At 44.7% G+C, this 18,752-nt stretch overlaps 1 protein-coding gene across 1 annotated transcript; it reads left to right on the top strand.

Moving 5' to 3' along the window:
• On the top strand, positions 1-12,754 carry LOC144932457 (poly(3-hydroxybutyrate) depolymerase-like). Its single transcript, XM_078856529.1, has 11 exons — positions 1-64; positions 1,554-1,676; positions 2,695-2,892; positions 3,648-3,742; positions 4,604-4,717; positions 5,220-5,252; positions 6,397-6,505; positions 7,858-7,900; positions 9,256-9,381; positions 10,610-10,635; positions 12,630-12,754. The coding sequence occupies exons 1-11, from the start codon at positions 1-3 to the stop codon at positions 12,689-12,691; spliced, it is 993 nt and encodes a 330-aa protein (XP_078712655.1). The 3' UTR covers positions 12,692-12,754.
• Positions 12,755-18,752: the final 5,998 nt, after the last annotated feature.

The raw sequence follows: 18,752 nt of genomic DNA, 5'->3' as shown, positions 1-18,752 counted from the left end.
ATGTTCCCTCTCGCCCTCTTCGTCGCCCTCGCCTTGGGTGGCACCGATGCGCAAAGCCGACTTGGTACGAATGTCCTCCTGCCAGTGCAGTCATAACAATCCAATTAAATTCCGTCAATTATCTTCCAGTACGCCAAGTGTGTACGTGTGCATGTGTGTGTGTTCACGTGTCCAGATGTTAGCGACGTCAACTCTTAGTGTTTGGCATCACCAATCCTTTCTGTGTCCTACTGAGCACATCATCTTCTTACACGCTCTGTCGACCTCAATATTAAGTAACACAATCACTGTTCATTCAGACGCTGTCTTTCCGACAGACCTGTTCTTCACCTGAGGACGGCTGCTTGCGTTGTGGCCGAAATGTCGTGAGAATTATTTTATTATGTAAACATTTTATTATTTTATTATTTCCCTTCTACGTGACTTTACCGAAAGAACCAAGAAGAACACACTCACTCGTTATGCGTTATTATTGGGGCATTACGAGTGTCTCCACATTACATATAAAATACAATTTTAGTCCATCAGTGTTATTGCCAGAACAATATTGTCCAGCAGCATTTGTTTAAGCAAGCGAACGCTGAATTGGGTTTAACCTTCTGTGTCTCATCAGCAGAGTCAGGATTGTTTCACACAAACTCCCGGATTTCCAGATGTTTTTGGAAAGAGCACTCCATCGGAAAGACGGGGCCTTGCTTAACACAACAATAAAGTACTTCCTGACAGAACTTGTCTCGAGTAGACATATCCTCGCTTAGCGGGGGATCTTTGCCATTTGTGTTCGTGCGTGTGCGTGTCCGTGTGTGCATATGTCGTGCGGGGGAGCTGTGGCGCACTGGTTTGTAGCACGCCGCTACGAATCTGACAACCAGAGTTCGATTACCGGTCACGACCAACATTGGTGATGAATATCTGAACCGGTCCTGGGCCTCCTGGAGGTCAATTCAGCCTCAAATGAGTACCCGGTGTCTTGTTTCGTGTTTCATTCATTAGGTATAACCCTGTGAGCCATGCGGCTCTTGACTCGGGTGCAACCGCAACAAAACAAAAACATGAACAAGAAACATTTTAAAGTGACTACACGCAACAGAAAAATCCAGGATAAAAACAGCAAAGTCGTCCAGAAAAAACACCGCATTTCAACGCTGTGTGCAAAATCCCAGTGGGATGCAAGTCAAACAATAACCACAAGACAACTTAGATTAAAGCCATCAGTCTAACTCCGTACTACAACAAACAAACATGGCGAAACCAAAACGTTTTCAAAATCACGAAAATAATCTATAAAAACAATGTAACAGTGATCATAGGAACTGTGATTCAATTTTAACAATAAACGATCTACATAACATGTACGACCAAACGTTGCAGCCATAGCTGGCATCAGCACTGGGGAGACAAAGGCGGCTGTGCGTGTTGCTTGGCCACACCACCCCCTTAATGTGTCGCGTTTTGCCCTTCGTAGGTGCTCGCAAACAGCACTTGCCCCAACAGCACTGAAGGCTACAAGGGGGTGGGGGAGCTGACTTTATCTTTGTGCGTTTGCCGTGCAGGAACGTACAAGGTGGACCTGGCGGCAGTGTCAGTGTCGGGGCTGTCTTCGGGCGGTTGCATGGCCACTCAGTTCCACGTGGCCCACTCCAAGAGCATCATGGGCGTCGCAGTCATCGCAGGGGGTAAGGAGTCATGGATCTCGGGCCTTCGGGCGCCGCGTAGAGGTTATGTCGGTGAGTAGCCGGTCAGTGAGCTTTGTTTCCTGAGGTGAGAAGGCATTGAGATGGGGTGTTTTCTGGAAGGGAGAGTTGTTGAGTGATACGAAGCTACACATTTGGCGACCAGTCGTGGCATCTGTATGCCTTACGCACTCTCTTTTGATTTGTTTGTACCTTCGTTTTCTCAGATACCTAATGGGAATAAGGTAAATATGTGGTAAATAGTAGGGGTGTAAACATTCAGCCCTGTTTCAATAAAATTATATGACAAGTCGCGATTCTGGGTTTATATTTGATATGTTTAACAATTAAATACTTGTGCTACATTGTGGCTGATGTAGCAGCCTTTAGTGCAGGGTACATGCGAATCCATTGCATGTAGCATGCAAATCAACACATTGATTTCTGACACGCACAAAGTTTAAAAATCGACATTAATTGACTTCCATAATATAGGTTTCTTGGGTTAGATCGTGTAAATATATAAATGTGTCGTTAAACCCGCCACCACCCGACACAGCCAACTAGTAAGGGTTTTCACGTTAACAGAACGTGGTCAATTCGTCACCAGTACAGCACACCGGTGTGTTGGAGAGCCAAGCCACACCTTTCACAATTTGAGGACGACGTTTCGCCAGTAATTACAACCAGCTTCATCAGGCGACAGCCAGATTTGTGGAGAAGTCCACCTGCTCTTGCGCATAAGTGTGGTCGACTTGTGGCGAACATGTCCATGGGTCCTGCAACCAGGACCCTTAGGCAAGTACATGTGGTTAATTGAGACATGATTCCTTGCAAAAGGTTTCTGTTTGGTGTTTTTACATCTTAACATCTGTTTAATTGCGCTAAAGGGTTTAAACCTATTCTCATATTTTGATACTTGAAAAGGAGGTTCCAAGAGGACAATATATCGAGTTTTGTCTTTTCTCATTTTTGCCTTCATCATCATCTCCCTCTCTCTCTCTCCCTCTCTCCCCACCAGCTCCCTACTACTGCGCACAGAACAGCGCGCTCACAGCCACGGAGACGTGCATGAAAAGGCCGGAGAGCGTAGCCGTCTCCTACCTGCAGCAGGTGACGCGCAATGCCCAAAACATCCTGTCCATCGACCACACGTCGCACATGAGCTCGGCGCGCGTCTTCCTGTTCGCGGGCACCAAGGACTCCACCGTCCACCCGGGTAAGCGGACGGTTCGGCCCGGATGCGCTGTGTGATCACGTGCAGCGGTTTTCGGCTGGCCACCGAACAAAGACGGTGGTCAACCGCATCGCGCGCTTTTCAGTTGCGCTCCTGTGGCCGTCTGGAACGCTCTTCCTTCCGATGTTCGGGAAATCCACTGGAGCTGTGCACTTTTAAATCTAGATTGAAAACTCACTTTTTTAGAACTGCTTTTTGTGTTTATCTTTGTTGTCCTCCTCCCGCATCTCTGTTTAGCACGGTTGGCTACGTACAGTGCAAAAGAAGTTCAACGTTACGTACAATATGCTGCTTTGCTTTCGATGTAATTGATGTTTTTTTCGTGCTTTGTCTTTAAAAAAGAGACTCTCCCCCGGTTTAACCCAGGCCTCTCACCTGGGTTATAAAGGCGATTTTGAAAAAAAATATTATTATGGTGGCGTAGCTATCGGGCGTGCGGGCGCTGATGTAACAGCAACTAGGACCCATGGGCAAGAGGGGGCCCAGGCACTGGGCTACAAAGAGATGGGGGTGGGGGGGATTGTGCAGAGAATCCCATGCCATTGCTTGCACCCTCGTCCATGCCAACTGGGCTACGTCACTCGACGATGATGTTGATGAACGTGCACTGGGACACAAATACATGCGTGCATCAGTTGTGTGTGTGCGTGTACATGAAGGGGATAATTAGGTGGTCGCTAACAGCACTTGCCTCAACGGTCTGTTAAGGTTATACGGGGGGATCTTTGTCTTTGTAGGGATAATTAGCAAGGTACAGGAGTACTATCAGGAATTTGTGACCGCGGCTGGCTCCATCCGCACCGTCCTGGACATCCCCGCTGAGCATGGCTTTGTAAGTTACACCTCTCTATGACTCGCTACTATACCTCTATTTCGTGCAAAAAAAATCCCATATTATGCTCGCTCTATTAATTATTATTTGAGATTATCCATGGGGGGGTTTTTTTTGTGCGGAAAAGTGGAATAAATTTGCGGATAACTTAACGGACAACAAGATCCGTGATGTTCATTCCCCACTTCACCACAGATTAGAGAAGTTCCCCTGGACACGGTTGTCCCATACAATAGCGGTGTCCGCACACCAGTGCCGGATTATCCTAGGAGCAAAAGAAGCTACATATGTAGTAGCTACATATGTAGTAGCTACATATGTAGCTACTACATATGTAGTAGCTACATATGTAGTAGCTACGGGCCTCACACTTTCAAGGGCCCCGCGCTAAATGCTTTCAAGCTATCAATTCTGGTTCAGTGATTTTGCACTTGCTCTATTACTATAGTACTATACTGCCTTCGACTTTTATGAACGACTGGGTGTTTAAGGTTAGCGATTTGTAGTATTATCTGGCTGAATAGCAAATGAAAAAATACAATAACTTTACTATGCAAGTAAAAAATGTGTGTTTTAATATTTACGTGTTTTTATTTTATTTTAGGGCTCCTTTATAACGTATGCTACAGGCCCCGCACTAGCTTAATCCGGCACTGCCGCACGCATGACTCTTAATTAGTATAAAACCAGGACTGTACACAGAGTCACCATGCTTTACTGCTGACTATTTTCTAATTATTCATGTGAAGATACATTCGTGAACTATAAACGTCAGGCTTTATAAGTAGCATGTTGCATATAAATACCAGGGATCCTAAGCCCTCCCATTTCCCGCTTTCACCCCCACTCACTCTCGCACAGCCCACGGTGAGCACCGGCGGAGCGTGTGGCTCCCAAAATTCAGACTACATCAACAGCTGTGGCTACCACGCCGCCTTTGAGCTCCTCAACCACATCTACGGAGGAGGCCTCCAGGTGAGGGGACGGGTACCGCTCTCTGCATATCAGAGTCACTGGCGAGTTTGATTATTTTCGTAATTTATTTACTCATTTTGTTTCCATCACGTGTCGAGCCAGATGTCCCCTATTGCATACATCTTGGCGGTGAACATTCCTCACTCACTGCATGCACCAGTTGCAGCTGTTGTATCGATGCTTATACTCCTTGGAAGGTTCTATTCTATTTTATTTCGGATTACTAAAGCGTCCTTTCCAGGTTCTTTCCTTCTTATCCATTAATATCCCACTGATGGGCAAATGGCCTCCGCCAACGTATCGTTCACTCTTCACTGTTTCTGACCACCTCCGTCCACCTCTCGCCTCCAAATCTACTCATCTCGTCCCATCATCTTATTTTCTTACTACCTCTATTTTTTTCTTCCCTCTAACTGCTTTTATTCTAGCGCTACATTTATCAATTCTATTACAAACCCCTATCCCCTCTAACCTCACTCACTGTCGTCTGATTTCTCCACAGAGGCCCAGCGATTCTCATCAACCTGAGGGAGAGGTAAGTGATATGCCTTCCCTTACTCACACATTCATGATCTCACTCAGCTGGGACGCTATACAGCTCTTTTTCAGATGCGAACCGGCCACAAATGATAGCTCAACGAAGTGGCTTATCACGTGGACATTTATCGCAGCCAAATGCTCTTAACGCGTGTTTCTAAATGTGGAGGGAAAGACCAGAGGACCCGGAGAGAGATCCACGTAACGACGGAGAGAGAGACACGCAAAGCCAAATATACAACAGGCGTCAGGGTCTGGATCGAACCCACGACCTCCCGTACACCACGCGCGGTGGTTAAACTTTCGCCACCGCGGCACACTGACAGACGGGACTCTAGTTTTGCCTTTGGCTGCTTTACCTGGGGATCCAGTGGCGTAGCGACTGGGTGTGCAGGCATTTCAGATGCACCGTGGCCCATGGGCCGCAGGAGTGCAGAGGCTTCCTTTCACTCCTCACACCCAGGCCCATGCCAAACGCGCTACCGCTCATGTCCAGGGATCATCTCACTCGCCACGGAGTCGGATTGTGAGCAGTAAACGGTCCGATTCGGGAAGCCACCCCGGAGGCGGGGGTTGGTGGATTATGTAGAGATGTACGTATGTGTGTTGAACTTCTTTCGCACCGTACGTAGCCAACCGTGCTCATCGAAGGGTGCGGTGCATACACACGACATAGACGCCGCACACACCGCACACACCACGCTACATCACACCACACGGGGGGGAGTCAGGGGAGAGGGGGGCAGAGATGGCACCATCAATTGCATGCGACACCCACCTGAAAGACAAGCGCTTATCTGCAGGAAGAAGCACAGGAGCTCGGTTTCTGAAAAGTTTCGCGTGGAATTTCAGTTTATGTTACATGTATGGGTGGCTCATATCCGGGTACTTTCTAACATGCAAAAAATACTGACAACACAATTTTTTGAAAGCTTTCTAAGACAAGGTCCCCCTTTTCTGGGCGAACAAAGAAGCACTGCCTTAGATCTCTCTATGTTAACGACCGAAGACAAGGTAACGATGACGTACCTCTCATATTTCAAATCGTACCTTTCAAATGCACTGACAATTAATGACATTCCCTCCGTACCAATGTCTCCCCCTCCCCCCCACACCTCCCGACCCCGCTCTCTACCCACCAGCTCATTAACTTCGACCAAAAGGAATATTTCAATTTCTCCCCGCCCTCCACGTATGGCATGGACAACAGCGGGTACGCGTACGTGCCGCGCGCGTGTGCGGCCGGAGACGGTGAGATTCCATTCCCCCCACCCCCTCTTTCTCTAAACGTTGACGAACGACAAAACCGGAGCGCATTCACGATGTCCTCTTCGTGCCTGGAGGTTAATTTGACCCGAAACGAAGTTCGCCTCGGATTAAAGCACCCAGAGTGCGCCCCGTTTTCTCTGTCGGAACTCTCACCAGGAGGGTTCAGAAGGTCAAACTTGAACTCTCGCAAGGAGGGTTCAGAAGGTCAAACTTGAACTCTTACCAGGACAGATCAGTAGGTCAAACTTGAACCCTCGCCAGGACAGATCAGCAGGTCAAACTTGAACTCTCGCCAGGAGGGTTCAGAAGGTCAAACTTGAACTTTCGCCAGGAGGGTTCAGAAGGTCAAACTTGAACCCTCGCCAGGAGGGTTCAGAAGGTCAAACCTGAGCCTCGCTCGCGCCTGGACGAGTGACCGCTCTGCATAGCAAGCGGGCCATCCATTAATGACGTCACGCACCTAGGGGGGTGGGGGTCAGACATTTGTGACGATGCGTGACGAGGGGGGGGGGGTGAGAAATGTGACGTCACATAAAAATGCGCAACTTTCAATAAATATAGACAACACGTTCTACTTAATTAAATAGACTTTTTTTATAAATGTTTTCTCCTACAACATCAGAGTGCAGCGCCACATTAAATACGCACTACATTGACAATATTATTGAGGGAGGGTCTGACTTTTTGTGACGCCGTGTGACGAGGGGGGGGGGTCAAAAATCGTCCAAAATCGCGTGACGTCATTTATGGACGGCCCCAAGGGTGTCGTGGGCTGCGGGGCTACATCGCGAACCAGCGGAGTGCAGTGCAGTTAAATAACTAGTTACGCTATACTTCTATGATCCCAAGTCTATGCTTCCCACCATCGCCACAAATAACTCGCAGGAACCCGCATTGTATTGGGAGACCCTCAACCGGCAGAATCAGTGCCTTGCTACACCTTTAGGAGTTTTTGTATCTTTTGTTCATTTTGAAAATCATACCGTTTTATTGTGTTTTTATTAAATACATTGTCTTTGATATTGGCTTTCCTAAGGGTTCACTAACAACATGTAACATGTACAGTAAAACGTCGCATATCTGACTCGCTGGGGCCTGAGGTACAGGCGGACATGTAAAAAGGTTGAATATATGTGAACATCTATAGAGTTTGACCGTTACACCACCGTGAACCAATGCTGCACTTGGGTGTTTGGGTGGTGAATTGGTCATGGTGAATATGTAGCGATGGACTGTGGCATTACACGTTTTGTATGTCATTCAGACAGTCCCACGCACTAACTCTGCTTGATGTTTTTCAATTTCCCTCTCCAACCCCACTTAAAACCTCACAGTGTGCAAACTTCACATCGCGTTCCATGGCTGCAAGCAGGGAAAGTGAGTGTAACAAAACAAGACGAACATCCCACCGTGGAGCCTTCGACAAACTGTTGGGGCTTCACTCCACGTGGACAATGGTTCTGGATAATAATGACTTGTGCTGTCCATCCTCAGCTTCATGTGTGTGTGTGCATGTGTGCTGGCCACCCATCCACCTCGTGTGCCGTGCCGGCCTTAATGGGTATTATCATCATCATCACCACTTCCTTCCCTTTATTACTGCTAACCTTACCTCCTCCATTTGTTGCTGCTAATCCTACATAATGCACGGGCATAATATGACTTTGAGACCCCCCCCCCACCTCCTACACATTCCACACGTAGTGACTAATCCCATATCTGCATTTTCCATAAATATGCTAAATTCCTCTGTTGATATGCAAATTCCTTTGTCAAGGCGCCCTTCCTCCCGTAACCCAGCTTAAATATACTCTGCCAAGCTTGGTGGTGTTCATTCAGACGCTGTCTTTCCGACAGACCTGTTCTTCACCTGAGGACGGCTGCTTGCGTTGTGGCCGAAACGTCGTGAGAATTGTATTTTATTGTGTTTTATTTTTATTATTTTATTATTTCCCTTCCACGTGACTTTACCGAAAGAACCAAGAAGATCATCATCACCATTTAGCGAATGCAACGTCCCTAAGCCGAGCGGTTGCGTCCGGTCCTGCCGTATTGAAGGCAAGGAGGTCTCCGATGAGTTTGTTGAGGATGTTGGTGCACGATTTGCTCCGCCCCCACAAGCACACAGGGGGGCTTGATCTTATGCCCCCATCGGCGGAGGTTGGCGAGGCGTGTGCCGTGACCAGTCCTGAACCTGTTGAGGGTGGACCCACTTCTTCCTGGGGAGGTTGCAACCAGGGGGCTTGCTGTTGCTGCCGGGGTAGGAATGAGCTACCCTATTTGCCAGGTCCAGTGACTCCCATTCTTGTGGCCATGTGAGATTTGTGCGGAAGCCGCGAGTGGGTGGATCTTTATGGGGCCGTCTTTGACTTTGTGTGTGGTATGTGTGTGGTGTGTGTGTGTGTGGTGTGTGTGGGGAGTGGTGGTGTAGCGGTTAGCGCTACGCTGCGCTATGAACCCGGGCGACCCGGGTTCGATTCCCGCTCACGACCAACACCGGTGGCGATTATCTGAACCGGTCCTGGGCCTCCCCTATGTCGACTCAGCCTCAACTGAGTACCTGGTGCGGTGTGTAAACATCGCCACTGGGGAGACAAAGTCGGTCGGGCGTGGTGCTGGCCAACCACCCCCTCGTGTACCGTTCCGGCCTTCATAGGTGCTCGCTAACAGCACTTGCCCCTACAGTCTCTTAAGGCTATACGGGGGATCTTTGTCTTTGTGCACGCGACCAGGGAGAAACTGGGAGATAAGTACGCACGGCTGCTGGGCTACAACGAGGTTGGAGACCTCAACAACATCATCATCTTGTACCCGCAGGCGCGATCCACTCTCTCCAATCCCTTGGGATGCTGGGACTGGTGGGTTCGCACACACACGAATCACGTGTAAGGGGCCGTCCATAAATTACGTCACGCACCTAGGGGGGGGGGGGGGTCAGACATTTGTGACGATGTGTGACGAGAGGGGGGGGTTGAGAAATGTGACGTCACATCAAAATGCGCAACTTTAAATAAATATGGACAACACGTTCTACTTAATTAAATAGACTTTTTTAATACATGTTTTCGCCTACAACATCAGAGTGCAGCTCCACATTAAATACGCACTACAATGACAATAGTTTAAAGCGATTTGAGGCGTGTTTTATTTGAGGGGGGAGGCAGAGCTTTGTGACGTCATATTTGAGGGGGGGGGTCTGACTTTTTGTGACGCCGTGTGACGAGGGGGGGGGGTGTCGAAAATCGTCCAAAATCGCGTGACGTCATTTATGGACGGCCCCTTAACACAATAGCCTGTATATATGTACTTCTGGGGTAAGTGCTGTTAGAGAGCACCCATTAAGGCTGGCATATCGCATGAGCGGGTCATGTAAGGTCAGCAACCATGCCCGGGCACTTTTTTTCTTCCATTAGCACTGTAGACGTTTACACATCGCACTAGGTACTCGTCGTTTAAGGCCGAGGTGAGGTAAGTTGATGTAAGGGGAGGCCCAGGACTGGTTCAGATATATGCAGCATGTGGAAATACAAACGCATAAATTTCGATTTAAAGCTTTCGTGACTGCAGGGATTCATCTTCTTGGTTCTTTCGGTAAAGTCACGTAGAAGGGAAAAATAATAAAAATAAAATATAATTATTATGTTTTCTTTTTTTATAAAAAAAAATAATACAAATAAAATATAATTATTATGTTTTATTAAAAAATAATAAAAATAAAACATAATTATTACGTGTTATTTTTTTTATAAAAAAAAATAATACAAATAAAACATAATTATTATGTTTTATTAAAAAATAATAAAAATAAAACATAATTATTATGTGTTATTTTTTTTATAAAAAAAATAATGCAAATAAAACATAATTATTATGTTTTATTTTTATCATTTTATTATGTTTTATTTTTATTATTTTATTATTTCCCTTCTACGTGACTTTACCGAAAGAACCAAGAAGACAAACGCATAATCAAATACACATGGACGTAGCACGCGTGAGCACACGCACACGTCTGAAATCCCCTCCTGTGGCGCCCCACAGGCAGCTTTACCACATGATTCCTTCGTCTTGTTCCCTTCCTTTCAGGTGGGGCTACACTGGAACAGCTTATGGTAAGTAAACATCTTAATCACGCGAATATTAATCCTCATATCCAAATGCTTGTTGACATAAAACAATGTTCATTGGCTCCGTACAGCCACTACTTTTTGTTTAATTCGTTCGCTTTTTTTGTCCTAAATCATATTCTATATATGCTATGGGCATCATGTCGTGTAATAAAGATATATACATTTTAAACTTTTAGCAATCAATCCACCACCAACAACTTGTGTTAAATGCCCCAGCAGATGCCATTTCAGAAGTCACTTCAGAAGGCCTCTCTATCCACGCTCGGGGTGCAGCTTTCAACGTGCCCTGAAAAGCGTGTTCTTTGTATGTCCATCAAATAGATGTTTTGTTACTTTTCAGAGCAGGAGTTTACGAACATTAAGCGAGCAAAAAACTCACACAATTACTGCGATCTTGTGTGCGCGTGTGTGTGTAGTGTCATTGGTGACTGGACAGAGACGATGAACTAAATGTGCATGAGAACCTGGTTTAGTCACGTGTGGCCGTCCACATTTGAACCCAAAATCACAAAGTGGTGCTGGTTCAGTGTCCTGACCTCTGAACGACCTTGCCATCCCCTAAACGTAAACTCTTTAAAGGATTCAAATCATGAAATCACATTTCTAACTACGTGACTTTACCGAAAGAACCAAATAGTATGGATTCAAATAATGTCGATCCTAGGTCAGTCCACGGGTTCGCAATTCACCTGTGCATGCACATGTACATCCCCTTTATTTCAGTCTGCTGCCAGACAAGGACCTCGTGAAACCGTGTAGGTTGTGGGCGTTATCTTACCAGACGTTTGTATTAAACGGTGTACAGTCCAACAATGGATGTTTTTTTTTTGCTGCAGCGCCCCCTGCTGCCAAAATAACCCCACAGCCGCCTGTGTTGATGCATGGAGTTCGCCCATCCAAGTAATATCCAGCAGCATCCAAACCTGCTTAGCGTCCGAGATTTAACGAGATCGGGGACATTCCGTGTGTTTTTGTCATAAGTCACCGATACTTCCACCATGCAATCTTTCACCGGTTACTTAAAAGTCAAGTCTCCCCTTCCTTCCACAAATGCCATCAGCCAAGCTTCCAATTCATCAATCACCCCATGGCAGCATTTGCTCATGTAAGCCATTATGTGCTCTAGCTACGGCCTAAATTTGTCAAATCTTTCAAATGAATTACAGTGGCTAATTTAGACACTATTTTTCCGATGGGGATGGAAAATTGTCGCCATGATTTAAATGAAGTTCAACCCCTCTGCATGTCCTCATGGGATAAATGCGTTTCATTATATAAACCCACGGTCGTCATTCATTAAATGCGCATGCTCGTGCTAACACAGCGTGCGCGCTGTCTGCCGAAGATTGCGTGCGATAAGTAATTGCACAACGCAGAAGATTAAAACGCCGCTTGTGATTGTTGTGATTCCAATTAGGTGCGCGAGCCAACGTGAAACAGATCACTTTTTTTTATTGGGATTCCTTGGAAAAGATGTTCAAATTGGACGAGCCCAACTAATACATCCTATAGAGAAATTACAACCGCAGCAAATCTGCCTGTGTGGTTGCTTCGGGTTTTTATTCCCATCGCATTTGCCTTTCCAATATGGATTTTGGGGCTATAGATTGAGCACCGAATGGCGTTCTCTGGAGGCATAGCAGGTGTTTTATTTTTTGAAAGAGCCATTTTATATCAGATGGAACCCTTTGCCTCACATTCATTACCGGATCCCTTTAGAAGAAATTATACATTGCAAAATAACATGTTTGCCTTCGTGGAGAGTTGATCAGAAACACGCACGTGTTTATGTCCGAGATTTGTTCGTACGATGTGCTTTGCCGAAGGCTTAGCGACATCCATCGCCCTGATGGATTGTTTGTAGTCCTAATCATTTCAAGGGTGACTGTGGCTCAGTGATGCAACGAGCTGCTGTGTACTGCCCCATCACTCATCCCTTACACCCCCCCCCCGTTCTCCCGTACCTCAACCCTCAGCTTCAGGCAGTGGCTTTCAGGTGACGGGAGTGAAGAGGATGATGGATCGTGTTACGGGCTAAGGAAGACATCATCATCATCCAAATCATAAACATCAATTTCATCACCCCAACGAGTGTCTCCATGCTCAAATGACAAATGGAGATGCAAACATTTCCACTGATGAATCTGAACCAGTAGTGCGAATTAAATATTCCCAGGGCCTAGACCACTCTCCTCATTGGACAACCTATGCTGACCTGCAGGTACTGTATTCACTTATCTTAATACTAGCATCACAATCCTGAAACGCCCCACAAGTTTAATCACATTGCCAGTAATTGATGATAAGTGAGTAATGGCCATCACGCCATCATGGTCTGTGTCATCATCTTAAACATGACATTGCCTTTAAAAGCGAGCATATATCTTGTTGAGTTTTGTTTTTTATATATGATGACACCAATTGGTGTTGGCGACGATTATATTTTACACGCAACACTGTGAATTTCACTAATGATTCTCAAGTGATACTTGGTGTTGCGTTAATAGGATGAATATCGGTACCTGCATGCACATATCAAGGTATGAATAATGATCTGGTAACGAGGACACGCGTACCTTTCAGCACTTAATAAACATAGAATCGGCACTATCATGACATCTTAATTGTGATAACTTCAATATCATCAACAGTATTGTGATATTGCAATCTATATGACATGGTTTAATAAATTAAAAAAATACTGTCCTTTACAGGATGTTATTGGCTTATTTTTCCATTTGCGAATGACCCTGGCAGAGACATCAAAGAAATGTTTCAGTGGTTATATCATCAGAGATCTTTCCGACTGCAATCACCAGACAGCGTTTGTTATTCGGGTTATGTGGATATAATGGTTCGCCACGTGCACCTACTCTGGTCTAAGCCAAATTAACTTGAACTCTGCATTAGGTCGTGAATTGTGCGCAGCTAATGTGGATCTCAATGATAATTGTCCTTTGTTCAGGTTAAAGCTCAATGTGATTTTCTTTTTTCAATTATCAGGATCTTTAGAATAGTTCTTACTTTAAGAAAAGCATACTTTAATTGGCGGTAACTTAAATTGTTGAGCTTGGGTAAAGATATTACAGGACACTGCTGTGAAATAGTCCATCATGGTTGGTCAACATCACTGCAATCATCACGATTATAATCATGATGTGATTTTTTTACAAGCTAGCGTCAATCTTAGTTTCTGAAGATCTAATGATATTGTCCATATCACGGTATACTTTGACATAAAACTATATATCCAATACAACATGTTAATAAAATTCTATATTGGCAGCTCTGGTTGTGGTGTCCCTCAACATTTGTACGGTTCTCAAGCTGAAAGATCAGCTGGTTCTCGTGACTGCAAAGATTCATACTCTATGTTTTTTTCGGTAAAGTCACGTAGGTAAAAGGTAAACAAAAAAGATGAAAACAACTAAATTAAATCACGACGTTTCGGAAGCAACACAAGCCTCCGCTTTCAGGTGGAACACGCCACAGCAAAATCACTGTAGTGAATAGACAGAGCTGTTTAGAGACACGCGATTATATGGGGTAAGCGAAGGGGGAGGAGCCAAGGAGTCGGGGGGGGAGGGGGGGTTGGGGGCGGGGGATTAGCTGATTAACAGATGAGATCAGGGGGTAAGTGTCAGAGAAATGTGAAGCAGCCAGGGCGGACCGAGCATTGGGATGCGGATATTATAGAGGCTCCTTGGCATAATGCTCCTGGACATAATTCTATGGGGGGGGGGGGCGCTGGTTATCAGCTGATTGCAGGTCACGCCTGTCAAGTCTGCGATATTCTGAATTCCAGCCTAACTTGGGCGCTCTCTTAGACCATGAAGCCAGGGCCCGGATATTTCACTTGTCGGTGCCACCTGAGGTGCCGTCACTTTGCTGGTCTCAATTCCTTGAACGTGGTCAGCAACAGTGACTTACGCGATAAACATTTGAAATGAGTGGCGTTCTCAATTAATCAACTCGTATTCGCCAAATAAATAAATACGACTGGAATTTTTCGATCTCAAGCTGTGGCAATTTCTGCTCTGGTCCATGGACTCGTCGTGTAAGGCCGAACAGAGTTCGCACATGTGGCTGCGTGTGTATGACCTGGTTGTGTGACCGTGTCAGACACTGGTAGGCCCACGAGAATGCAATTAGTGCCTCCGTTTAATATGTAGGCATTCGCGACCAATATTATTGATAATAATTCGCTATTCTGGCAAAGTAGTTCGATGAAGTTGGTTGTCATCACCAGTGAAACGTCGTACTAAATATTCTTGGTTCTTTCAGTAAAGTCACGTAGAAGGCAAATAATAAAATAATACAAATATAAAACAATAAAAATTCGAACGACGTTTCGACTGCAACACAAGCAATCATCATCAGGTTTGAAAAAAAATTCGTCGTACTAAAGTTGTAATTGTTGAGAGTTTACTCTCTAACACACCCGTGTGCTGAAGTAGTAACCAAATGGCTGGCACGTTCTGTTTACGGGACAAACCTCACTAATTGGCTGTGTCGGGTGGTAGTGGGTCAACGGCACATTAATATTTACGCGATCTAACCCACAACAATTGTCATGAGTAGTGCCTCCACTAGAGGGCGTTATGACATCGCCATCGGGATTAGCTCCATCTCGAGTAACGGTGGTCGATTCCCAGATGTTTGGATTCCCGATCTGTGAATTGATGGAATCTACAGGGTGTTTGAAAAAGATGGACCCAATTTCAGAGATATCGCGATTTCAAATCGGGTCCATCTTTTTTAAACATCCTGCATTTTGATTTTGATTCCGATTCTAACTCATCCCCACCCCATCCCAAAAAAACCCTATTTTTACAACGCATTTATTTTATTTTAGAATGCACTACTGCCGGATTAATAGAGATTGAACAATTAAAGAATTCATTCATTAAAAAAAAAACGCATGTATACAGAAACAGAATAAGCATTGAATAAAGCTTCGGGGTATTTCTTGGTACCTGAATGTTAATCAAGTAAACAATAAATAATAACAATCCATAAAAAATAACTACTCTATTAAAATCTAAGCAATTCAAGAAGAGCACTTCACAGCTATAACTATGCTTTGAAACGTAACCAATGTGTCGCCAATTCACCCACGAACTGTTTTCATATGAACCAACATCACACCAATAATTTATCCTGCTACAGATTGTAGTTTCAGGAAGAGAGTCTTGTTCACCGCATGGCAGTTACTTCAATTATTGAGTAAATTATTTCGTATTAATAAAAGCTAATTGTGATTTCGATTCCAAGATTATGAATCGATCGTGGAGTTGGATCGACTATTTCATTCTCAAAGAAAAATAATCGAATCGGTTCTTCTGGGATCAACTCCAACATCCCTTACCAGAATCAGAATCTGTATTTATACTCGAGGAATCCGATGAGCTATAAAGTTATTTTTGCACAGGCGTCCAGTAATGTTCACAGCTGTCCGGCAGACGAGCACGGATTGACAAAGTTAGGACTTTCAACATTATTTCGTACAATATTCTCCGCATTCACCTGAAATGTCGCTTATTAAAACGACGATGGGCGATGCAAACGTGCAAACTCACGTGCACGCATGCCGCGTGTGGGTCGACCTCGTTGTAATATCAATATTCTTGCCCATGATGGCAATGTTGAGAGGCTCTACATGCCAGAGTCGAGGGTCTGCTAAGTCACGGCAAAGAGGGCTTTAGGAGAGAGTTGGTTGTAGTTCTACTATTCCTCTTCCCTTGAAAGAGCTTTAGACTGACAGTGGTCGACAACGTTTTGATATACGTGGTGGTCCAGATGTCTTGTGACCCACCACCCCCCACCCATTTAATTATCTAAAACTTATTATGTTTTTGTTAAGTGAGGTTTATTTGAAACAGAAATGAATGTGCAGAGGGAAAACAAATGTTAGGGGGTTAATTAATTGGGGGGAGGGGGGGTCAAAAGACATGTAGACTAGGGCTGAACGATTAATCGATTTCAGATCGAAATCGCAATTTGAGACAATGCGATTAGTAAATCGTAAAGACTGCGATTTTTGCGATTTGAAAAGTCCTTTTACTTTCTTATTGGAATTGTTTTATTTTGTATTATTATAACTTTATTTACCTTAACAATTGTTCTATGTTTGATTGTTGTATTTCATTTTTTTTATAAATACATGTTGGAAGCAATTCATATGTTTTAAGTTCTTATCCTTGCATTAGAATATACAGAGCAGTTCATATTTTGATGGTATCAGGTGGTAATGCTCCATCACGTGTTGTAAATTTATTACACGTTGAATATTGAACTGAAGCTTGACTTGAAAAAATGTAATCGCAAATCAAATCGCAATATCTGTCAGAAAAAAATCTCAATGAGATATTTCCCCCAAATCGTTCAGCCCTAATGTAGACCACCCTGTATTTACAGCACACTGACCATCACACGAACAACTACAACTCCGGACTCAAAACTTCGTTCAGCTCACGAGAATGCAAATGTCTCCACTAGAGGCCGCTACAACATCACTAAATCGGAATTGTAAATATTGTGGGTTTACTCTCCAACAAACCGATGTTGCTGTACGAGTAACGAATTGGCACGTTTTGTTTAAGTGACAATCCCCTTACTAATTCTAGATTTGAAGCTTTCGTGACTGCAAGGATTCATATTCCTAGGTTTTTTCGGTAAAGTCACGTAGGTAAAAAATTTTAAATAATAAAAGTAAAATAAAATAATATTACTAATTGGCTGTGTCGGGTGGTGGCGGGTTTAACGACACATTTATATTCAAGCGACCTCGCCCAAAAAAACCAAACCTCTATTATGGACAACACAATATCCCTTTGTCATCACATCCAATCATATTAGTCACAGTTATAGGGTCAATGAGTTCGGGTTGTAGAAGAGTGTTTATGGTTTGGGTGAGTTCAATTTATTTCGTAGAGGTTAGTACAACGGTGATGGTTGAATGTGTAGGCCCTAGAGCGCCCCCAACAGCACACAACACGTGACAACAACTCCCACCACCATCATCATCATCGTACTGCTGTCAAAACCCCAAATGCTTTCAAATGTGCGGCGGCCCTCACACTGATGATGTCTTATCGGCGAAAGTCCCCCCCCCCTCTCTCTCTGAAAATTAGTGAAGAACACTGCACTAGAGTCTGGGGTAATGTGTTATAACGGGGTCGTGGGGTATGAATTAGGGTTCTGTGGATATCTCAATGTCAAATTTCCACAGCTAACGGCAGCAGCAGCAGCACTTTCACAATGTGCACAGAGCGAGTCTGCTGGAACAAAAAAAATGACCTCTAAATAGCAGAGGTGGATTGGTTGGCTCAGATGGCTGATACTGTCAGAGGCAGTCAGCCAGCTTTTCCGAGACTATAATTTCGGCGGCCTTATTCTAGTTCCTGCTTACGATCTGGGGTGTGTAGGTCTCTATGGGGGGGGGGGGGGGGTGAAAACATTTTTGGGGGGTGGTCAACAATTGTTGGAAACCTGTTGCATCAACTTTTTACCCCCACGTCTGGAGGGGCGGGGGGGGAAAGTCCAGGCCTTCTGAAACGCTCTTATAATTTAGTTAACGCACAAACGGACGCCCAAACGGAACGCCGAGCTTTTATAATAGATGGATGCAAATCCGTACTTGAGCCACGTGTGATTAGCAAGGGTATTTTTTTTCATTACGGCCGCGCCTATTCTCTCCGCCCTCCTCCCCAACATTTGTTTTGAGTTGAAGGTCTCAGCCCACTCACGTTCGACTGCACTTACAACTATCATTTGAAATTGTCGTTTAATTTACTTGAGCCAGCTCTGAATAAAAATATTCATAAACTTACCATATTTAAAATTACATATAAATCTACAAAATTACTCTATAGACTGCTGAAACTTCCTTCTCTCTATGACCTCCAAAACCCTTTACCTATTAACTCCACGTAATCCAAACTGCTGCTGCCAGATGTCTCACCCGCATCCGTAAACAAAACCGCATAACCCTCATACTCCAATCTGTTCGCTGGCGTTCAGTCCAGCCCCAAATCAACGACACACTAGATCACACTCGCTGTCTTCAAGATCCTCTGTGGACTTGCTCCCACTTACCA

The sequence above is a fragment of the Lampetra fluviatilis genome, chromosome 5 (assembly GCF_964198595.1).
Source record: "Lampetra fluviatilis chromosome 5, kcLamFluv1.1, whole genome shotgun sequence".
NCBI classification, from domain to species: Eukaryota; Metazoa; Chordata; class Hyperoartia; order Petromyzontiformes; family Petromyzontidae; genus Lampetra; species Lampetra fluviatilis.
This window is presented reverse-complemented; position numbering and strand designations above follow the sequence as displayed.

Bases quoted from the DNA above. Each gene is read 5' to 3' on its own strand.
- LOC144932457 (XM_078856529.1), top strand. From the start codon at position 1: ATGTTCCCTCTCGCCCTCTTCGTCGCCCTCGCCTTGGGTGGCACCGAT. The intron at 1,677-2,694 runs GTAAGGAGTCAT...TCTCCCCACCAG, and splicing joins CGTCGCAGTCATCGCAGGGG to CTCCCTACTACTGCGCACAG. The intron at 5,253-6,396 runs GTAAGTGATATG...TCTACCCACCAG, and splicing joins CTCATCAACCTGAGGGAGAG to CTCATTAACTTCGACCAAAA.